Source organism: Rhopalosiphum maidis, chromosome 1 (assembly GCF_003676215.2).
Source record: "Rhopalosiphum maidis isolate BTI-1 chromosome 1, ASM367621v3, whole genome shotgun sequence".
Classification (NCBI taxonomy): Eukaryota; Metazoa; Arthropoda; class Insecta; order Hemiptera; family Aphididae; genus Rhopalosiphum; species Rhopalosiphum maidis.
Genome location: NC_040877.1, coordinates 57,614,298 through 57,638,410, shown reverse-complemented (window position 1 = coordinate 57,638,410; position 24,113 = coordinate 57,614,298). Strand labels below are relative to the sequence as shown.

The following is a 24,113-nucleotide window of genomic DNA, read 5'->3' as shown; positions in this document are numbered from 1 at the left end:
TGTATTAGGCACAATTTTTTTTAACTCGCCAATGAAACATACACACACTCGAAGGATTCATATAAGTATAAAAAAATTAATATTCTATAAAAATTAATATTATACAACGCACATTTTTTAATACGCATTTATATAAACATTTTTAAAAACAAAATAGTTACTACCGTATAAAGTAACACTGTTATAATAAAAGCAATTGAATTGAGTTTTATTTATCCCATAAAATATTATAATATAGGCAGTAGGTATATATTACCTATATATTGTTGTACGTTGAACGCCGCACCTTAACGTTTCGAAACAACATAAACTCGTATTGCTCATATTAAATAAATATTGTATGTATATTGTATATGTATAATGCGCATTGTTGCGTGATAGATAATGATAATAATATCAATCGAGTAAACATAATATTAACATTATTATGGATACTTAAACATGATTGCAACGACCGTTTAAATGTTAATTTCGATTAGAAACGAACACATCTTTCGACGCATACAATGCATACAGTACGTAAAAAGTGGATAGGAATATTTTCAATTATTATTGATTTTATAATATAGGCAAGCGTATCGTAATTGTCGACGTCGATTAAAATGGGGCTGGAGAATCGTTTAGCATTTATACCGTTAAATCGAGACCATATTTTCAACTGTTATTTACTGCGTCGTCTGTTTGGCTGCAGAAGAAAGAAAATAAATACTCATTTGGTACATTTTTTTTCATCGCTTTATTATTGTGTACAATATATATTATGAAAGTGATTTGTTCGACAGCGATAAACGTATTATATTATGTACAAACCGCACGATCGTCGACGGATATTGAATGTATTCGATATTTCGATGTAAGAATATAATACGATATGTTGGTGAACGCGGCATACGCACTTTAATATAGTCTACAAGAATTCAACGATTTTGATTGATGACGTATTATATATTGTAAATCGATTACATTCCTTTAATTATTCGTTAAGCACTCAAAAAACTCAAGAAACTTTCGTTTAAAAAACTTGTTTCGACCCCCTTTTCCGTAAACATAAAATTATTTGTCTTACCCGACACTGACCGTGGTTCATCTGTCACAAATTAGTAGGACAACAAATATTATCTATCAATTATTGAATTTTATCATAACCCTCTTCGTGTAGATCATTTTTAAAATATTGTCCTTATAACTATTCTCTCAACTACAAGCCCAAGTAAAATTTGACTTATTTTTGTTTCTTTCTTACATCCGTTTTTTATTTACCATGAATTCCACCCCTCCAACATAAAACCACCATACTCATCAATTTTAATAGCTCCTCGAATCACCATTATTAAGTTAGTTTTTTTCAATCATATTTTTTATCATAGTAATTTTTATATTCTGTTTCACTTTTTGCATTCCAACGTCTGTATTAATTTCATATTTTCAATTAAAACTCGAAGATTTCAATACTTAAAAATCGAATTTTTAACGATAGTTAATTAGTATTTCAAGTTAAATTGAGCAGTGTTGAACTAACATCTAGTGGGGCCCAAAACCCCAATTCCACTCTACTTCGATCATCTAAATTTAAATACTGTAAGTAAAGAAAGTATCATAACATTCATAACTTAGACAAATTTTCATAAAATATATTGTACTTCATAAATATTAAACTAAAAATGTATTAAGTGATCCAAATATATAAAAGTATGGAGATTAAAAATATTAACGATAACAAATGATAGTTAGACATTTTTTTTTCAAAGATTTTGTCTGAAGCAATGTCTTCAAATGATGTAAAAATTGTAAAAAATATTGGTACTAAACTATAAAATTAGTATTTGCCTTCAAAAGAATCACCTTGTATAATATACAATATATATATATACCTATTAAATTGTTACATATTTCTACATTAAATTACCTATGTATAATGTATGGCGCAATATGTTTACATGATAATTTAGAATACCTACGATATTTCTGACCATATTCGGCTAATCGAGTCCAATCGCATTTCGCATTAGTGAATTACTCACGAAGCTACGAGTCATTGGCGCCGGATATGTACGTAAATGTTTACACGTAGACTCAGACTTTATGGTTTCTCAGTTATTGCAGTACCCAACTCCCAAACTTTAGTTGAACTCCACACGTGGCACGTCTAGTATAGTGTCTAAACGATAACGATTTTCGTATTATTTTTTTGTCATTTATTAACATGTGGTTCAACGCTTTTGTTTCGAAACTATCTTTTGCCGCGTGCGTCGTGATAATTTCAAGCCGTTAATAAATAAATAAATAATACATTATACAGCGCGGAATATAGGTCCTGATATAATATGTATAATATATGTCAACTATGGTTTCTACGCTTAATCCGTTGGCTGAAGTGGTACAAAATTTTCGGTGAATACTTGAATTCTGTGTATATAATAATAATAATATTAGATATTTATGTCCTTTAAGATCAAAAAAGATGAAAAAAGTTCATTATGCGTAAAAAATATATGGCACGATTTGGAAACGGTTTAGAAAATTTTTGACTGGTGCGATCCAACAGTGTGTAATTATATTTATCGATGCAGCAGCAGGAAAGACGAAAGTAGGACGATATATTCATCATCGTATCTCGACGGATTCGTTATTGTATTGATGTGTTTATAGTTTTATACCTTCGGTGTTTGAAAAACCGGCAATTATGTTAAATTTGCAATCAAAAATTGAAAGTTTTCCGTTTGCGATCGAGTTCATATCAATAATTAAGAAATGATTATTGTTTATATTTTCATATTTTTTCCCCGTTGAAAATTTGACGGCATATTTATATTTGTTGTTTATCCACGAGTTCAAATAGATTATTGAAGTCTACAAAATTGGTTTTCCATTGTACGCCAGAACAATGTTCCTGCCTGTACCAGCTACCTAGACGGTAGAAGAAGTAAAAAAAATATATCGTCTATTTTATTGTGTGCCGAGAGAAAAGAAGATAAGAATATTGGTTGTGAAACTACAAATGCGACTACAATGAATGAAATTAATTATGAATTTATTATCTACGACGAAGTTTTATTTGTCATTGTCAGAGTATAAATGCAAATCTCTTAATATGTCGTACACCGGTCAGCTGTGGTAATCAAAATATGTATCGTTAACAATACAATTGTCAATATGTTTTCTCAGTAAACTATTATTGCGCTTAATCGGGTCATGCACTTGTACATAATATATTAAAATTTAAAATGTATTATATATCGGTCACCTTCAAATTTTGTCATATATATTTTTTAAAACAAGATTTCTTAAGTATAATATCCATAAAACATTGCTAATATTAATATTTTCGAAATCCCATACACACTTAATTCACATGCTGGATGTGCGTGATTTATACGTATCCATGCTTGTAATAATTAGTTGATCAATGGCCAATATTTTTTTTATTATGAGGAAACCATCATGTGAAATTAATTTTGCTGGATTGCATACTCTGTTAAAACATTGAAGTGGTTTGACCATAAGACGTACACCTATATACATTTTGAATAATTTTCATACATATAAGATATAAATTATAGTTATATTCAAAACACGGCGAAAGAATATTTTAAATGAATATAAATTAACCTTGCACTAGTTGCACTGATTTGTATATGTCTTATATAGTATAGTATTTATATTATATTATGACATATTAATGTATTATAGTACGTCGGAGTTATGAAAATTGTAAAAAAACTATTAATGATCTACAATGAATAATACAATTTATAAATTAACTATATTATTGTTGTGTAATGTATTTTACACAAATTAATCAATAAATAAAATAATTCGAGGCCAACTCAACAAGTTTCAAGGTAAATCTTAGATGATTATAATTTGTATGATAAATTATATATATATATGTATAGATAAATATAGATATATTATTTATTATAAGCTAATTAGCTAAAAAAAAAAAATAAAAAAAAAAAATTTTAACTTATCATGTTATCAAAATTAGGTTTTATGTATTATTTTGTTCGATAAAATTGTACAAAAATTAATATCTAATGTAATTAAATCAGATGTGTTCAAACAAATATTGTTTACACAAAAAATGTCTCTCTCATTGAAGTCTCTATTTATATTAAAAGCATAACATTAAATAATAATATTTTTTCTAAAGCTTTATTATTTTACGATTAAATACTCCTTATGTATACAGCCTTGTTATATACCCACTACCCAGATAGTCTTTTTTTTTAATGTAAAATAAACTTTGTTGGTAATTTTCCATTCTGTATTTTATAACAATATTATACAACATCTTAAAATGTTGGTTTTGATTTTGGTCATGTTAACTAACATATAGATATATATATCAATGATATAGGATATATAAAATATGTTATCCAACTTATTGTTTATTAAACATACAATTTTAAACTAATATTTTGATTTTTACATTACGATCCTTTTCCATCACTATATCAATCAAGAATATCAAAAGTTTCAAAAAATATATTTTATAAAATGTATTTAATGAAAAAAACCTTCGACCATATATACGATCGAAAAACATTTATACATACTTATTTACGAAACATAAGTTAGGTTAAACAATATAACAATAAATAACACAGCTAGATATCCGTATTCCGTATACATCAGCTGTTTCTTACTGTAATCAGAAAATAGTCATGCAAGACGTAGGTATAATATTATTTTAATTTTAAATCTGTTAAAAATCAATTAAACCCTATATTGGAGGTGGTTTATGTTTTAATCGTGACGTGACTGTTTATTTGTACGTATGCGTAACCAAAATATTCACCCAAACTTGCCAAATTATCGTTTTCGTGTTGTTTAAATCGGATTGTTAGCTAATATATAATATATAAACGTATTCACACAAGCTTTTGTCTTGCATTGCGGTTCGCGGTCCATCCGCATATGTATGTATGTGTGCAGTGTGCGTCAGGAAAATTATTATGACAACCATCTCGTCCTTCCACGGGGCCAGTCACGACTTTTCGGGCACCCGGCACTACTGGTTGCCAGACGGATGCAACAAAATCGCGTGTAATCACGACCTATCATAAAAACATAGACCACCGCCACACGAATAAAAATCGCTTATTATATTATATAACTATCATAACTACGCTTCAGGGTGGTGTTGGTAGAGGGGAGAATACTGTACCGCAGTGTTATCTCATCTTCCTACTTTATAAATATTGTTGTGTAGGTATATACTATATCCGGAACATTATATAATATAAGCCAACAACTAGAACGTTTGGCGTAGACAAAAATCTTACAAAATTAGAATTGACCATCAAGTGCAGTGCACGCAAGGTATATTAGTAGGTATTATAAAAATAAAATTGTGGATCTCGTGGTAGACGAGCGTAATTGTTAGCTCCATCCTAAATTTATAACGTAAATCAAATGTAGTATTAGGCCATTGGTGTTGACTTAACAACGTTTATCATATTATTGTTATTTTGTTTTAAAATTTTCTTCGTATCAACACATTTTACTATTCTAAATGAAGTGTCTTTTGTCTACTTCTTGGTTCTTACGTCTTATAACTTTATTTTAGCATATCTCATCAAATGTTTCTGAATTACAGTACTTTAGGGCATACTCTAATAGGGTTTCTAGAGCCCATAATTCAGGCGGAGATTGAGCTTTTTCACTTACAGTTATATATATACTAAATAATTCGCAAATCGTGTCATTCTTTGTTTTTATTTCATTAAATTATTTACGAAATATTCTGGTACACTTTCTGGATTTAGAAATCATTGTATATCGTAGCATTGAAGAGTGCAGTTTATTAAAAATAAACGTTGTTTGGGCGCAGTTACCTATATTTTCGTAATACTTATAGATATTTTTTTTTTTTTTGCAATTTAAGCACTTTATTACACATGCTACACATATTATATCTTTACTAATATCATATGTACCTACTAACTGACTATATAAAGTCAACATACACTGTCTGCGAAATCGTTATTCGACCTCTGAACTTAATTTTGTTTTACATTAATCATCTTTAACCAATGTGTATGTATACATTATACACGCACACACACACACACACACACACACACACACACACATATATATAATATATACACACAATATATTTAGCTTGAAGTTTTTCAAACGCACATCGTCATTTCACCAATTCTAAACGACTCAATTACATAACATCATAATTCATAATTCATTGTACTGTAATGTGCGGTTACGAATTTACGACGGATTCACTGCTCGTCCGTTAATAATATTATAATATACTCCTATATAGCCCGTCCTCACCTCGTACAAAATGCGTTTTATCGTCATTTCGCCATTGTGTTATGTACAAAACACAACATAATAGTAATAATAATAATAATTGCTCATGTGCGTATGTATGTATATAAATCATCACGATTATTTGAATCCGCAGCGTATATTATAGGTAGGTATATACTCTGTACGACGACTATCTGACAGACGTCTGTTATATATACCTACAAGATACAAAACATTATACCTACGTATATGTAATCGGTCGTCCGTTAAACGCGCACGTTCTGATGACTAATTCTCCACGACGACGGTCGTCTTCGACATCCGCGCAATAAAAGATGATGACGTACGTTTGCGGAAAAACAAATGCGTCGTTAAACTCGCGGCACGCGCAAACATGCAAAGCCCCTATGATCCGCGAGAGATAAATTCATATCATGCGAATTTATTGTACTTTTTACGCGATAACGCATTTATAGTGTGCTTGTGACCGGTTTGGTTTTATCCCGTATTACTACATGTCTCCATTGCGATGACGCTATGAAAACGGCTCATCGTAATGAGTGCCTATACCACTCGTGTCGAGTACGTATTAAAGCTCTGTTGTAGTAGTGTTATATATGTCGTGCACTCTTCGGATCACGTGCTTCAGACCCGCCGTAAAAGTGTATACATTTTTTTTGCGCCCGCGGAGTAGAAAAATGAACACACACGGTAAAATTATCGTTCGGCGTGCAACGATAACCGTTATATTATAATAATGACGTACCTACAATTAATATTATAACGATCAGTATTCACTACGCAATACTATACTCGTAGGTAAAATATTATATTTTATTACATTATTATCAGCAGCGTCGTCATTGCGTTTCTGTGTATCGGTATTAAACGGACAATTGGTCCGCGACCAATTTTTTTCTACGTAACACGTTTAAAAAATGGAATTTGAGGTATCATTCAGTGTTACTAAAGCAGTGTACCAGCAGTTAACTCATTTTTAAACCCCAGTATCGTAACGTCGATAATGGTGCAATCTCATAAAGCAATATCAACAGTTTGGTAAATTTATATTTTTTTTATAGGTACACAAAGAACTTATTGTGTAAAGTTTTTTTATAGATGTTGGTGGAAAAAATCTAAATACGGGCCTCTGTGTGTATTACAAGCTTATTATTATTAAATATATATTGTATACAATAAATGAACTACCCCAATCCCACATCGTTCGGATGTCAAATAAAATAGAACAACTCTTCCTCCATCCCGTTGTTTTAATTTTATTTATAACAATAAACTGTTTTCTTTTTTTAATATTATTTTGCATTTCCTCCTATATAGTGTTTTGATTGTATATTTAAATCAAAATAATTTACTTACTGCATTTATGAATTTAAAAACAATTATAAATAACTATTATAAATTGATTTATAAATCTAAATAATAAGTTATATATTGTGACGTGTTGAGATTAGATTTTGTATTTTTGTATGTAGTATGTAATAATATATATTAATATTATCGTAGTGGCGTAGTGCGCTTAAACTTGTGTACGTTTGAAAATAAACGACATACAATAGAGGACGCCAAATGTACCAACATTTTGAGTTTTTGAACTCTACGACTTTATAATCAACGACAATAACAAAAAAACTGTGGCTCGAATGAAACAAAACAACACTTAATACTGACCAATGATCTGGGATTTTTTATGATATAGCAGTTGTTTGCAAGTTATAGATATAACTAGTACAACTACTTATTAATTACGTTAGGCATATCATTCTGTTGAGTCAGTCTTTATCTTTCGCCGGAAACGTCTTACTGCCACTATGCTTTTTTTTCTTTATCTTTTTTGTTTAACCGTGAAAAAGTATTTTATTGATTTTTATATAATTGTTGGCGGTAATTTATCAAATTACCCTCCGAAACAGTCAACTCCTCTTCCTATTCCCCAAACCTCTTCCCAATGACCCGTTCCTTACTGTGTGTACTGTAATTTACCTATATTACCTACAACTCTATAAAAGTATAAAGTACACCAACGCAGCTCATCAAAAGATGTCTACAAAATAATGGACATTTGCGATTTTTCATTTAGTCTTACTGCACTTAGCAACACAATAACGATATATATCACGTTTATTTTGTTCGACGACATAATTTTGTATGTCATCGCAGTCGCTTTTCCAGTATAGTATATTAGTAGACATTGTGCGAAGTCAGCTGATGTATTATTCTCGCCTACAGATACCTAGTCCCGTAATATGGCTACTTATAATATGTCATCTCCGTGCGATTGTTTTACGGTTTTCATCGAACGCCAGTCGCCAATATTAAATGCATCACTATTGCTGCTGCAACATAAAAATAAACATAATATGAAATCCGAATCGTTATAGTATAATATAATAGTAGCGGTATATGTACCTATAATATATCTATATATAACATAATAGAATATGGTGGAAAAAAGCGTTTCACGACATTAAACTGTGGCTAATAAATAATAATATTTTATAGCGAACAAAAACGTAATGGATAAAATATAGTACGATTAATAAAATGTTGAACCGTATCGAATGTATTTATCATTATTTCGATTAGTCATCGCGACAGCGTCATCTAATCATATCTAATAGGACATCTATACCGCGAGTATTTTCAACAGGTGTAAAATATATAATATATAAATGCAACAGCGGCCACGATAATCTATCGTAGTGTTCCTCAACTGGTGTTCCGCGGAACTTAAGGATTCCGTCAGCCAGTGCCAAGGGTTTCGTGAGAAATTTGGGAAAATATAAATTGATTAATAATATTTTTGATTTGAATTATGATTTGAACATAGAAAAGCTTCAAAAATTATATGGGGGTTCCACAAAACGTTCAAGCTCCTGCAAAGGTTCCGTGAGTAAAAGAAGTTGGGAAACACTGAATTCTATCGTATAGGTCGTGAAAACGTCTGTACCTTATTAGTACATAGTGGTCTCCTTTTCGGAAAAAACTTACAGTTCCCTATTCGTTTATTTTATACTTAATTAATATGATGATGTCCATAAATTTGATTTTTTATTTTCAAAATTATTTCATAACACTGTATGCAAAAAGATTAATGTTAATTTTTATGATTTAACTATATTTGTTTGACGAATTTATGTATGAAAATATAATAATTTATAATAAAATGTTTTAACGTGTTATATTACCTTCGTAAATTTACTATTTAGTATATTTTTATAGTCTTCAAAAAAAAAAATATAATTTTAAAACCAATACATAACTTTTCTACTTACGGAATCTAAATTACAATAAAATTAAAAAAAAGATTTACAACTTTTCATTTTGATACTTTATTCAAACAATCATCGACTTCAAAACAGCATAATTATAAACACTGCAATATTATACATAGATGCTAAACATTTATTTATCATACGATTTATTATTTTATTATATACAATGTATATATATGTACTATGTACATATGTATACTATATTATATTATACATATAGTAATCATTCTTTAATTAATTAATTTTTAAACGTTATGCGTCGTATTTTTTTTAAATGCGCAAACTTGTTTTTTACAAATCAAAATAAGTAACCATCTCATGTACTTTTGTGCTGAATAAATAAAACCATTAATTATCATGTCGAATGCCGAATTGATTATTATTTATCTATAAAGTATTGAAGTATATTATACAATACACATAAATGAAAAATGTAATTACTATTTACTACAAAATATGACAAAACTAAACATCAATCACCACGATAAAAATATTTTTGGTTTTTACTACTTATATAAATATTTAATTATTTTAGTTACGACGTGATTAATAACTAACTCTTAAAATGGTATTTGAAAAACAATGCAATCATTTTTTTTTAACAAACTGCAGTTAGCGGTTTATGACTTCTAATGTATTTAGTTAAACTTGCACTATTAAATACCAAACGCGTGTATAAAAAATATTATTAGCGAATATTATAAATTATTACATGTTAGTGTAAGGGATTTTAATTTTGTACAACGCTATAGCGTACCTACGTATGTAATGAATCTATGTATAATACATAATCCTAATCACGGTCCATGACTTATTGTATACTTGTATATACTTTTTGTTTTGTACAAGTTATACTATATAATAGAAAATTAAATAATGAATGACTTGTTGTAGTGTCGTTACTCTAGCCATAACGTAATTATGAGTCAAGAGGGTAATAAACAATAATCAATTGATGAACGCAATTATTACAATGGCAATGAACTCTGTTACATCGATATATATTAATTTGAAATTATTGGTATTAATTAATTATCTAATCAAAGAGCTTAGATAAATCTATGGTTTGGAAATTACATATACTTGCGGTACCTATATAAGGTCGTCAGTCTTTGGTTCGTGTTGTTTGTAGTTTGGTACCATAAAAAATGTAAAATCCACACACCATAATACATTTCTCTTTCTATGTTATATATGTTAATATATTAAGTACCTATAATATATAAAATTATTTACAATATATCACACTCGATTTTACCTCAGTATAATCGTTAAATGTAATATATTTAACTATTTATATTTTCTAAATCTAATTAATTTTGAAAATTAAACGCGATGTCGAAAATAAGACACAAGTGGACGTCTAAAGAAAATTCAGATGGCCAATTTAACAATATTTACAAGTGAGTTTCTGATGATATACGTTAGATTTTAATGTAATTTAGGTACCAATATTCGTAAATATTCAAAGGCGATGTTTCGTTGTTACTCGAAACGGTATGATTCGTGATGTATTTCTCGTTGGTTACATATTAATATTCGATCATTGCGAAATACACCATTTTGTAATTTATACAATTTTAGTATATTACGTTTTGGTGTTTAAATCATTATTTTTAACCATCTACAGTATAAATATTGAAAGCCTTACGAAAGAGGAGACAGTCTACGATGACCCGAAAACGTATACTTGTATCTGTATTATAATCATAATTAATAATAATAACAGTAAATACCTGTGTATAATAAGTTGTCGACCCGTGGTGACCGAATACAGTATTGTCGGTATACGCGTGATGGTTTTACTACCTATTATACGTCATAACTTTTAAATAATAATAATAATAATAATAATAATTCATATTTAATCGAACGGAATATTCGGATCTCACAGGTGGCTATTATTGTATTATATATTATAATATTATACGAACTACCGAGACATAAAATATACGTATAATACACCTGCCTACGTGTTGTACTCTTTCACACACACACAATTGTATCGTTTTTGTGAGTACAGTACACTAGTGCAGTGTGCACAGATATCATGTAATATATTATTATTATGTGTGTGCTGCGTTTTGCGAAATCCGCCTCCGGGGACATCGGCATTGGTCGCGGATTCGTCGAATTTTGTCGTCCTTAAAATAATAATAATAATATTTAATTCATCGGGGTAATGGGTGTACGCGCACACACTCACACACCGCAGGCCAAATGTCCGAATCGACACCGTATTACAGAAGAATCTTTTGATCGCCGCGCGCTGCTGACTTTCGATTTTCTATATAATGCCTCGTGTGTGGTTGTTCCACATAAACGTCGAGTCGCGAAAACCTCACCGCTGCCGCCGCGCCTTACGTACATGACGTGTGTATAGTATAATCACAGACATAAAAATAATATTATATCCTTTACATGCCTGTGGTAGTAATAATAATAATAATAACAATAATAATAATAATAATAATAGTAATAGCGCATAATAATTTTTTAGTTATGATCGATCACATTTCTGTCGGTGTTTTTACTATTATTATATTTTTTTCGACAATTTACAAACCGTGTTATATTATGTTGTACCTATAAATACTATAAATATAATATGATTGTACCATGATGTACGATTCGTGATTTTTCTTTTTTTCCTCTATTGTTTGCACAGACGAGTATAACATAATATTATTATATACGTGATTTTGTTACTGCGGTTTTTCGCATAGCGCTGATCGCGCGCTCACTCTCCGCGGGATTACCGTGAAACCGGAGAAATTTCCGCGGACAAACGTGTGTGGTGTGTGTGTGTGTTGCAGACGCCGTGCGCTCGCATACATTATACCTAAAACGGCACACCATGTTTATCTCGTATTATTATATTATTTATTTATTATTTTTTATTATTATTATATTATACACGTGTTTCGTACACATATTATTTACTTTTCCTCTCGTCCGCGTGGACCGAGTGCAGTCGTCGGTCTCGCGGACAGACGAATAGAGAAAAGGTGAAGGCGTTTCGGTTTAATTTTTTGTGTTATTTCAAAAGCGCGTTAAACGGTCCATATAAAATGTGTACTTTTCGTGTACGATAGCATTATTATTATTAATTACGAAGATTCAGCCAATGAGATTATAACATTAATGTACTGCAGTATGATGCAATTTACTATATTATATTATATTATTTTATTCGACACAACGCGCATTATACATATTGCTAGCTCACAGCGTTATGGTTTTCGATTATGTTTGCTGTGTCTCTCTCGCAATATTCGAATTCGTGTCTTCGTCTTTGCGTATAATATTATTATGTAAAAGTTTGGCGCGACGTTACATATATATATCATTATTATAAATGCATACATATTTAGAACGTTTTTAGTTTTTACAATGTTAAAATTGTGGCCTTATCTCGTTATATAATAGATATAATACCAATATCTGGTGCCTATCCCAGTTTAGCCTACATATCTGTATTAAACTTAAATATACAGTTCTGAATTTTACATTTTATATAATAATTTAGTAATACGTTTTCTATAACGTTTTTGTTTTTTATTTTAATTTCAACTAAAATAGATTCCCATTTTTACTACTCGTTCGTTGGTGAGTTATCGTAATTTATTTCGACGAATAGATGTACTCAAACTTGATTTTATCGCACTTAACCGATTTTTTTTTTAATATCTATTAAAGAATATAGACTTGATTATTCTTTAAATTTAATTTAATTTTCTATCTATAGAGTATGTATTATAATCTCAATAAAATAATCTCGTTTATCAATTTGTTTAAAACCTAATATAATTATATAGTTCTTCGTTATATAGGTAATCAATTTGATTTTTTTTAAGGGATGGATATTACATTTTCCTTTCGTTATTTTTATAGTAATCATTATCCTTTTCTCGTCGTGTGATGGCAAATTAAGTCATCATCTCTATTTGCCACCCAGAAAAAGTCTATCCAATTAGAGTAATGCGTTTTATTATAGTTTAAAGCTCTGCTGCCACATTATCTTTAAAAACAACAAATTAAAAGATCACGTACGTTACCTCAGTATCAGTGCATCACTACATACGAATTTTATAAGAATTGGTGTGTGTCTATTTACACTTTATTAATACAACCATTTAAATATTACAATTTAATAAGAATACAGTGCCTATAATAAATAAAATGTTAACGGTGAAAATTTAGTCAAAAAATATTATCTTTAACAATAATAACATTATGAAAAAATAGTTATTATTTAGATTTAAATAAGAATTATTCTCAAAACAAAATATTAATATAATTTACAATTTATTTATTTATAGTTGACGATGCGGGAAAATAAACCAGTTATGGATCATTTTGGGAATCATAAACGTATTCATGAAAAGTTTTGATTTTTGTCTTGCTGTCACTAATCATTATTTTAGAGGCTCGACTTCAATATTCCATCAATTAAGTTGAATCTAATGAAGGTAAGATAATATTATTTACTTTTTAAAACTTTTGTATTATCGCATTCCATTTCAAGTATTATATAGTTTAAAATATAAATTATATCGATGGAAAATAATTCTTGAGTAATTCATAACTTATTAACGGGTAATGAAAATATTAATATATTTAAAATTTAAGGAATATCATTAAACTTAGGTTGGGAGTATGATTTAAATTTTTCCTCATAATTTGTTTAAGCATAGATCAACTAATAAACTTAAAGAGTTAGCACATAGAAATATTTTCCAAAATCAACATACTTTAAAATTTGTTTTATAAATATAATGCACAAACTGAATGTCAATTGGTCTATATATCTATAAATATAATTACATTTTAATGATTTTTACAGAAATATATAATGTTATTCTTAAAACTAATAATAGTGGGCTTCATTTCTTTCATAGTAATAACTATGAACTTCATATTTTTGTTGAATAAATTGTATTATAGTTATAAGAAAAATAAATAAATTTTTCGTTGGAGAAACTATAATAATTTAATTTTTTAATTTAATTAATTAATTATCACAGTTAAAAATGTATTTTTAAAGCTTCCAGACGCGTAGCAAAATTGAAAGTTATATAACTGAATTTAAATCTTCTACCATAATAAATAATTTCACAATACAAGGAACATGTAAACTGAGTCCTACGAATGCATGTTTAATAATATTTCGAAAACCTTAGAAAAATATTAAAGATTTTGTTATAAACAACCTTCAATCTTACTTTGTATGTTTTTACCTGCGCCTTAAATGATTACATTAAAGCCCTTTCCATAAATAGGTTTTAAAATTTTTATAGATAAGCATAGTAAATAATGAAGCAAACGTACAAGGTGTACCATCCCTTGACTATAAAAGTCTTAGCTAATCTTATCTAAAATTAAATTATGTAATAAATAATGCACTAGGCAACGTTTAATTTAATTATTCAATTATACTGATGAAATTGGTGCTTATAGCCAAAAATAATCAGCCTGTGTTGTATATGATATTATATACGATATTATACGATAATTAGCGCGTTTCTCCGAGTGTGCATATTCTTATAGCGTATCTTTATACCATATATTTAATACATATTCGCGTTATGCTGATACGGTACACGGTTTATTACATGATATATTTTATATATACATCGCAACCAGTTACCAGTCAATTAATTTTTTGAAACACTCTCCGGCAAAGAGTACACAGGACAAAAAAATGTCGTCACCGGACCGTGTTTCGACATGGCGAGTGTACAACGATTAATGGTCGGCGTTGGCGGGTAACAAGTAAATAATAAATGTATTATACAAAAACACAAAACGATAACAACAATAATAATGGAGATAATAAAACGAACGAACCGACTCGGCGGTGTCCCTTAATGAGCATCGAGTACCTACGCGCCTCCATGAGTATACAACGTGTATAGTATACCTACACGACGTGTTGCGCACATACAACAATAATAATATGTATGTATATTATCGTGTACAACTGCAGTGTAATATGTGCACAACTTATAAGCCATATCGTTTGCTTTGATATGCACTCGGCGCGTGGTAGGCGTTTGTTGTAATGTCCATGAACATAATATTAATATAATGAGATTTGGCAGGCGAAGAGCTGTCGCGCGGCCGGGGAGGTCGCCAGCCAACAGCACGCTCGAAACAAAAGCGATCGATATAAATTCGTGTTGCCGATCGACCACGCGACTTCCGGACGTCGATAATAAATAATAATATTATAACAACAATTATTAATAATCGTCAATATCATAATATTCAAACGATAGTGTTTCCGTCAGCGACAGTTCTATGGCACTGAATACGTCGCGTTCGTATGCGTGCCCATGATGATGATAATAATATATGTTACCTATTGTATTATTTATGTTTAATGATATTATTATATTTTATATTTATTGTATACATCGAAGTATATAATACAATATAATATTATAATATGCGTACACCTATATAGCTGCCTTGGTAGTAAATAATAAAATATATCGATATAGTAGAATCGGCAACGTGGGTATTTTCGCGTCCGGGGAATGATTGATGTTGCTAAGTGGCAAGGAAGGGAGGGGGGACCGGCACACATATGCCGTTTTCATCCGGTCGTTTTCTCGCTGGGTCCATCTCAAGGCAAACGTGTTCGCTGCCGCTATCCAAAAACACTGATATTGCTCCTTTTTTCCTTCCACCCATCACCTCGTCGCTATCCCACCGCCGACATAAACACCGGACCACCGGCCACCACTTCGCTCCGGCGGCGACGGTTTTGCTTACAAATGTACGCGCCGCAACAACACACCCTCCTTTGCCGCCGTCATTATATATTATAATGTCTCAACTTAAAAATACGATATAAGTAGGTACGTGATGTGTACATAAACTGATAACGGAAATGCATATTATAAGCACTCGGCGAATAATTACCGTATTACGTATATTATTCATCACATGCGCGGGTTTATAAGACAAGTGTGCCAATAAATACCTAATATAACATTAAATATACTGCGTTCTGCGTATATGTAATACTAATCCTGTATTTCTAGTGTATTTACGCCACTGTCGATGACAAAATATGACAATATTATTATTATTGTCGAATCGACAAATAAACATCTATCGCGAAGTTGTAGGCAAATAAGTTTTGAAAACATAGCCGTTGTTCCGGTATGCATCATACATTCATGCGGTTATACTATTATATTATTACTCAATGATATAAGTAAACAATATTAAATAATTTTAGAATAAAATTTGTTATTTATTTATAATTTATGTAGGAAAACAATTTTAAAGCTACCTCGTTAAATAGTATGCTATCTACCATCATTTAATTTTTTTAAATACTTTAATATTATGCTCTTTTCTATAATTACTATATAATATACCATAATACCCATACCAATGGTAACATAAATTTCTTCAATGAAACGTATCGCGAAAGAGACCTTTATGTTATTCATACCTCTCCAACAATATTTATTTACACAGTCGCCTTTGAATGTCTTTTAGGTTTCCAGAAACTCTCAGTTAATCCACGCATCATTTTTGAAAATTATTGTTACCGAAGACCTTCGACGCGTATTTGATTTATCGGATCTATAAAGTTTTCCAGTGATGTGGCTTATCTCACTAGTATAAAATGTATCCGTTCGTAATTAAGAGTTGGTTATATCCGATATACCCGTTTACACGTTAATACGTTGTATTTAATTTGTAATTGTTATAGCATCCGGTAGACCACATACCGGAACCACAGTCAAAAATTAGCATATCAGATCGGTTAGGATTATTACACGTATGTTAGATATTTAAAATGTTAAATAATTTGGTAGGTCTACAATCTGTTGATATTGCTACTTTTATTGTAGTAAATAGGTAAACCCTTATACGCATAAAGCGTATGGTTCACCTAAGAACTTCTAGAACGTTCATAAATTAATTAATATTTAAAATACTATTTATTCCAAGCAGTGTTTTTACGAGCGTCGTTTATGTTAATAAACATTTGGAACGAATTATAAGCTAACCAAGTCGATTGCTAACAATAATATTATAAGAACACAATATACGCATTTCATGTCATATATATACGCACTTCGGTGGACCAAAAAAATATTCAATTATTTAGGTTAATTAAAAAACAAAATTAAATTGTTATTGAATTCCTAGTAGAATCGTAAGCTTTAAAGTAAAATTTCAATTTTTTCTCAATACATTATTTTTTCAAGATCGGTCATGGATGTAATAAACAATAATACAGTTAGATTAAATTATTGATTTGATTAAAAATGTACAGTTTTTAGTCTATATTATTTATAGGTGAACAATTATCGATTTATTTTTGTTACACATCCTGATGCAGCTAATAGGGCTGTCTTAATAGTAACATCACTTTTATACTATACGTATATTTTTTTAATATATACATACACATAATCACTATCTTCTAATCATCCGTCCGTAAATTAAACTACCTACGTTTACGCTTTAAACAACAATTGTGATATTGTTTTCATTGTTAATCCCGCGAAGTAAACGCGTGCGTTGCAATATTTAGCTGATGTCATTTAAATTGCATAACGGATAAACGTATACGCGGATCTATTAATGTGTAGTCTGTTTTCGATGTAGTCAACACAATCGCGTAGTTTTATTCAAATAGAATTATTCTTTTTTTTTTTTAAAAAAAAAGGTTATCATATTATTATTATTTATATATAAATGTACACAATAAACATTTTTTTAAATAAATAAATAATTTAAGTTTTTTGAATTTTTTTTCATATATTTACAAACAGAGTACGAAATAAAAATGTATATTATGTAAATTGTTATACGTATAATATTACTAAGCGTATTATGGTTGTAGCAAACAAAATGTAGGTTAAACAATTTTATAGTTTTTTTTTTTTTTTTAATATCATGATTTTAAACTGCTCTTAAACTTTAGATCTACCTATATGCTATGTGCATGCGTGTACATGAGTGTATATGGTGTATATATTATTATGTATAAAACGCTGAGTACCTCATGCGATTTAAATTATATTCGTGCTTAAATGCAATGCAGCTTATATACTGCAGATTTACGTATGATGTACTTAAAACTATACACTGTAATTATCTTATTACCATTATTATTATTATTATAACATGAGTTATTTCTAAGAAACTAGCTTAATTTTCATAATGGTGTTAAATTATATCAATTAAACCTTAACCATGTTGTGATTTTCACTTTTAATGCTAAATCGCGATTTGCAATCACTATATAACATCACAGTTTACTTTAAAACTTGTTAGATATTTTATCTTACAGTTAATGTAATTTTCTTTGATACATTTTTTTTTATTTTTTTATAAAAATTGAAAAATAATTTATTGTAATGATACTTACAACAACCATTATTGTATATCTAGTATTCTCAACGGTAAACAAGTGAACGAAATGTTTTTATACTTCGTAAAACTGGTTTGTAAATCGATTTGTTCTCGTATCTTCGAGTAGAAATAATTTTTTCGACTTCTATCTCGTTTATCCTATACGCGTGGTTATACAAATTTTAAGAATCTGTGTCAGTCTGTCTTACTACTAGTTTTTGTTACATCAAATATGTTTACTACTTTCTGATATTAAAGTAAATTTAAATTGCAAGTTGTTTTCTATGATGTCCCTTATGTAAAAATTGTTCAATAGACACCAAGTGGTTTTAAAATAAGGTACCTGAAAATAATACCTAGCAACTTAGTTAATACTTTACTGTGTTATAGCAACAATTTCATTGAACCCAATATAAATTTCGTCAGATGATTTGCGCTAATAGACAATGTCTCAAGTATGAACCTTTATAATAGGTTACAGCCATAAAGCTTTCTGATTTACCAGAAGAAAATGTATTTTAGACTACTGTAATTACACGCTAAACATCTTATGATGATAAAATATTCATTGGGATTATACTGGTAATTAATAATAATACTTATACCGCTCATTCACGAGTCATCACTGATTAATTTCATTCCAGTAATATAAGGTATTTTATTGTGCTTGGACTATTTATTTAATAATTACGTTTTAATACTTTATTTATGCAATTAAATAAAAACAAAAAAAAGAAAGAAAAGAAATTGCCAAAAAAAATAATTATCAGGAACAGTAAAAAAACCTCATTTTTCCACTTTGAATATAGTTTCTTACATCATATGGGATCTAGTAAATATTTTGACGAGTTGAAAAGTCTAATATTTTCAAAAAATAGTGAAAAAAAAAAGATTGGGAAAAACTGGAATTTTTACGAAAAAGTTGACAAAATTTATTTTTTTTTTTTTTGTTGTACCTAGTTAAAAATAAACCACTATAGAAAGCTTGACATTTCTACAAAATACTTTTACTACCATTTCCGAGATTCTATATAATTTTTTTTAAATATTTTAGCAATTTTTGTGTAATTTACATTTATTTAAATGACTTTAATTTTCGACTCTTTTATTTTTTTTATTTATGTAATTATTATTTTTGTTTATCTGCAAAAAGCTTAAAAATTTAATAGAATGTTTCTTATAATATGTCTTACAACAACTAAAAAATTATGAAAATATTTAGACTGACTTTGAGTTGTTTATACAACAAACCTATTTCACAGTTCTATACCTACAACAATATTGCTTTATGATATAATAACAATAATTCATATCATATAATATTATAATAATTGTTATATATAAGATATGCAATGCTATTGCAAAAATCATTTAACTTACTATATTACTTATATTAGTTTTAATAAATTATAAAACAACCTTAAAATAAGAATTGACTCACCATTTCCGCTCAGAATTGTTTTTCGTTTGCAATAATTTATTATTGAATTCAAATTGTACACATTCATTACAATGACCTACTCTGGGCAAAGTTTACTAGAAATTAGCTACTATATATAGCAGATTGATTATCCCGTTTTTTCATTAATTAAACTTGAACAACTATATAGACTTTTATAGGTTAGATTAGAAAATAAGAATTTTAATTGGTACTATGAGCATTTTATTTTCCAAATAATGACATTCTGGTTTTATTGTTTGAAAACTATATATTTCAACTTTCAAGTTTATGTAAACTTGGTTATTCTTAGATTTATTCAATTGTATTTTTTCAAATTATGTTTTCTTGGTTAACAAAACAAGTATTTTTAAGGTATAGACTAAAAATATAAAAAAAGTTTAATTGACTGCCACATTTTTAAAAACTTTTAATTCATTATTTCTGTGTATTATGTATAGTAAAAAAAAATCACATAATTAAAGATGAAGTTATATGTGTGCGCTTTTGGCTAAACCTGCAACAGATTATATTACCCCCACGTACTGTGAAGTAAATTAAACATATAGTATGAGCAGTATGGCTGATGGAAGAATTGTAAATTATAACGATCCCATTATTAGTTTAAGGGTGAAAGGAGAAATAATTTATACGTGACTCTGACATAATGATGATACCTTTACATCTTCTATCATCTAAGATGTATTTAATAATTCATTCGTTTAATATGCGTAGCTATTTTTATGGATTATACTCCGTTTTAGAATAATAATTGAACTAGAACCAGAAATCATTTAGAATAATATCTATATTATATTTATATTATACAATATAGTTTTGAAAATATTGATAGAGGTACTCGAACATTTCTTTCATTCTATGAATTTATTACTAAAAGTAATTGAGTTTAAATATATATCAATTAAATTATACTATAATATTTAAATGGTATATTAATATTTATGTTATTATAACCGATAGTTAACTTATATCCATACATTTCTATAGTTGTTGTATTAGATAAATCTAAACTTTATTCTTTATTTCCCATTAATTATAAAAATGAATTTTTAATAAAAACAATATCATTATCAACAGAATACTATAAGTTAATGCAGCAGCCAATTTTCTATTAAACACCACGTAAAATACTTTTAGTAATTATTTTTACATTAAGTGTTTATAACTTTCTTAATATATTTCGGATTGTGAAAATATAACCACAAATAAAGAATAATATTATAATAATAAATTTGAAAGTAATTGTACGCAGTAGCGTGAAGTTCACCGTAAACATTTATAAAGTATAATGCACAACATATATTTCAGAATCGACCACCCTTAATCCCCTTAAAAGATTGAATTATTATGACTGAATATAATTTTTATGTTGTATTATAAGTTATAATAAGTACCTAACCACCCACCTCGAAAAATGTTCACTATGAAACCTCTTTCACCACGCCACTAATATATTATCCTCAGTCACAAACTATAGTAAACTTGCACAATTATAATTTATTAATTTATTTTAGTAAATAAATTTCATTTATAAGTATAAGTATAATACACTTTCAGTAGTTGAACTTACGTGCTTTATTATTTTAAATTTTGTGTTTAGTAAAAAGTAATAATACAAATCCTTATAGATTCATTTCATTTTATTATATATTTAAATTTTGAATGCTATGTACAAACTAGGAGAATTACATTTTTATTATTTATTATTCAAACTAATAAGGTGGTTAGGTGATGACGCATTAAAATAGTAATTGTATAAACAGTGTAATAATTCCACAGGCAAATAAACAATAACAATACATTTCACAAATCCGATCAATCGACTCTTTCACAGCTGATTCTAAAACAATACCATCTATACAAGTAACTAATAAAAAATTCTGGTGTTTCCTGGCCATCTTATTGCTATGCGTTTGTACTGCACCGAATTCGTATTATTGCGCATACTATCCCCCTCGAGGGAAACTCGATCAGAATTCAATTTTTTTGCACAGTATGGGCACCTCGTTGTGCGCCTATCACCGAGTATATTATAATATAGAGATCAACAAACCCGCCCTGGTAATATAATTACCATACACAAATATGCCATAGGTGGCCATCATATAATATAGTAATGTTGTAGAGGAGACCTGGGTAAAATAAAATGAGTGAATGATTACTTTTTCAATATTAAGGATTAAATATTATTGGGCATATAAATTGGTAGCACTATAACTCATCAATGTAGGATAATGATTTAATATCACTTGCACGTTTACATTCGCCAAAAATTGGTGAACCGAAAATATACGAAATCGTAAAAAAAATAAAATATAGAAATTTAAGCTTTTTTAATAATATTTATAAATTAACTGTTTTAAACTTAGCTTATTATTTTATGATTATGACTATTTTAAAAAATTGAATATTTAATTTTAAAATGTTGTTTTTTGATTAATAATTGATTTTTAATTTGTTTGCTTTAAATTTATGAATATAAATTATTTATTTACCAAATACTAGGGCAAAATGAATAAAATTTCACTTTATAAAATATTTATATATTATTAATTGAATTATAAAAAATAAACTTAAAAAGTTAATTTATGATTATATTGAAAATCAGTTTTTGAAACAATAGTTAGGTTACTATATGTACACATAAAGTTTATCTATCGTCCGTTTTTCCTGGTCTCCCTTCATAATTATCGCTAGATATGATTAAAATAAAATATCATGCCTCTGTTGTGGTTGTCATTTCGCAGTAGATGCTCCCTCAGTCAAGTAACTTTACGGAAAGCAATCGAAGTTCTCCTCCCTCCGGTTAGCTGTGCGTACAATATATCCGACAATAAAATATACAGCATACAAAGGTAATCACTTTATAGTAAACCAAGCTGTATAAGCCTCAGAAAACTCAAAGAATTTTTTAATCACGTGTTAATATTATTTAAAACGTATATGAATTGAGAAATACTGTAGATTTACATTTTTTGATAATAACACTATCCATTGGCATTTGTTCTAAAAATTTAAAATTTAGATAAATCATTTATTTTTCTGTAGAACGTAGGTAAATATTCTACTCTGAGTATACAAAATTCACGTGTAATGACAGTATCTGTTTATATTCGCTACACAACAAATTATATGTTACGTTATTAATTTATTATATCGTATTAGATATTTAGGTATATACCACGTGTATGGTAAATAGTTTTGTATGTTTTTCAAAACTATTCGAAGGGCTTCTTCGTCTGCATATTATGATCCCTATATGCATACTGTGAACGAATCCAATTAGCCATTTGTACAAGCAATGTGCATTGTACATACTTTACGCACTGTGAATTACATTGCGTAATATGCAGTTTAGCGTTGACATCGAGAACCAAATAGGTATATAATAATAATAAATATAAAGTTAAGTCGTTGAACATGATTTTTCTGAAATTTTAATCGTACGGCACTAGTTAAACGTGCACATGCAGCTGATGCGTTCATAGCTTTTTTGTGTTCAATGAAACTCAGTGTGTTACTCACTATCAAATAGTTCCGGCGCGTAAAGTAAATTCATTTTTTACCGTTAAATTAATATACCTACCATAACTAGATAAATGTTTTTCTTTATTCATAATTAGTGATATGGAGAGTTAAGAGATGAATGGTTGTAATAATTACCCAAGGAGAATAATTTAATTCAATTTATA

The 24,113-nt window shown here is 28.7% G+C and overlaps 1 protein-coding gene across 3 annotated transcripts in view; it reads left to right on the top strand.

Annotated features, from left to right (window-relative positions):
• LOC113556032 (rho GTPase-activating protein conundrum) overlaps positions 1-24,113 on the top strand; it is a 62,852-nt gene that overhangs the window by 19,613 nt on the left and 19,126 nt on the right. For 2 of the 3 annotated variants that reach the window (XM_026960746.1, XM_026960736.1), the window contains exon 2: positions 13,895-14,044. In XM_026960746.1, coding sequence (XP_026816547.1) covers positions 14,039-14,044 — 6 coding nt within the window. In that variant the 5' untranslated portion in view covers positions 13,895-14,038. Of the gene's footprint in view, positions 1-10,788; positions 10,976-13,894; positions 14,045-24,113 lie in introns of those variants that run through there. The other variant, XM_026960756.1, reaches the window with a different exon arrangement.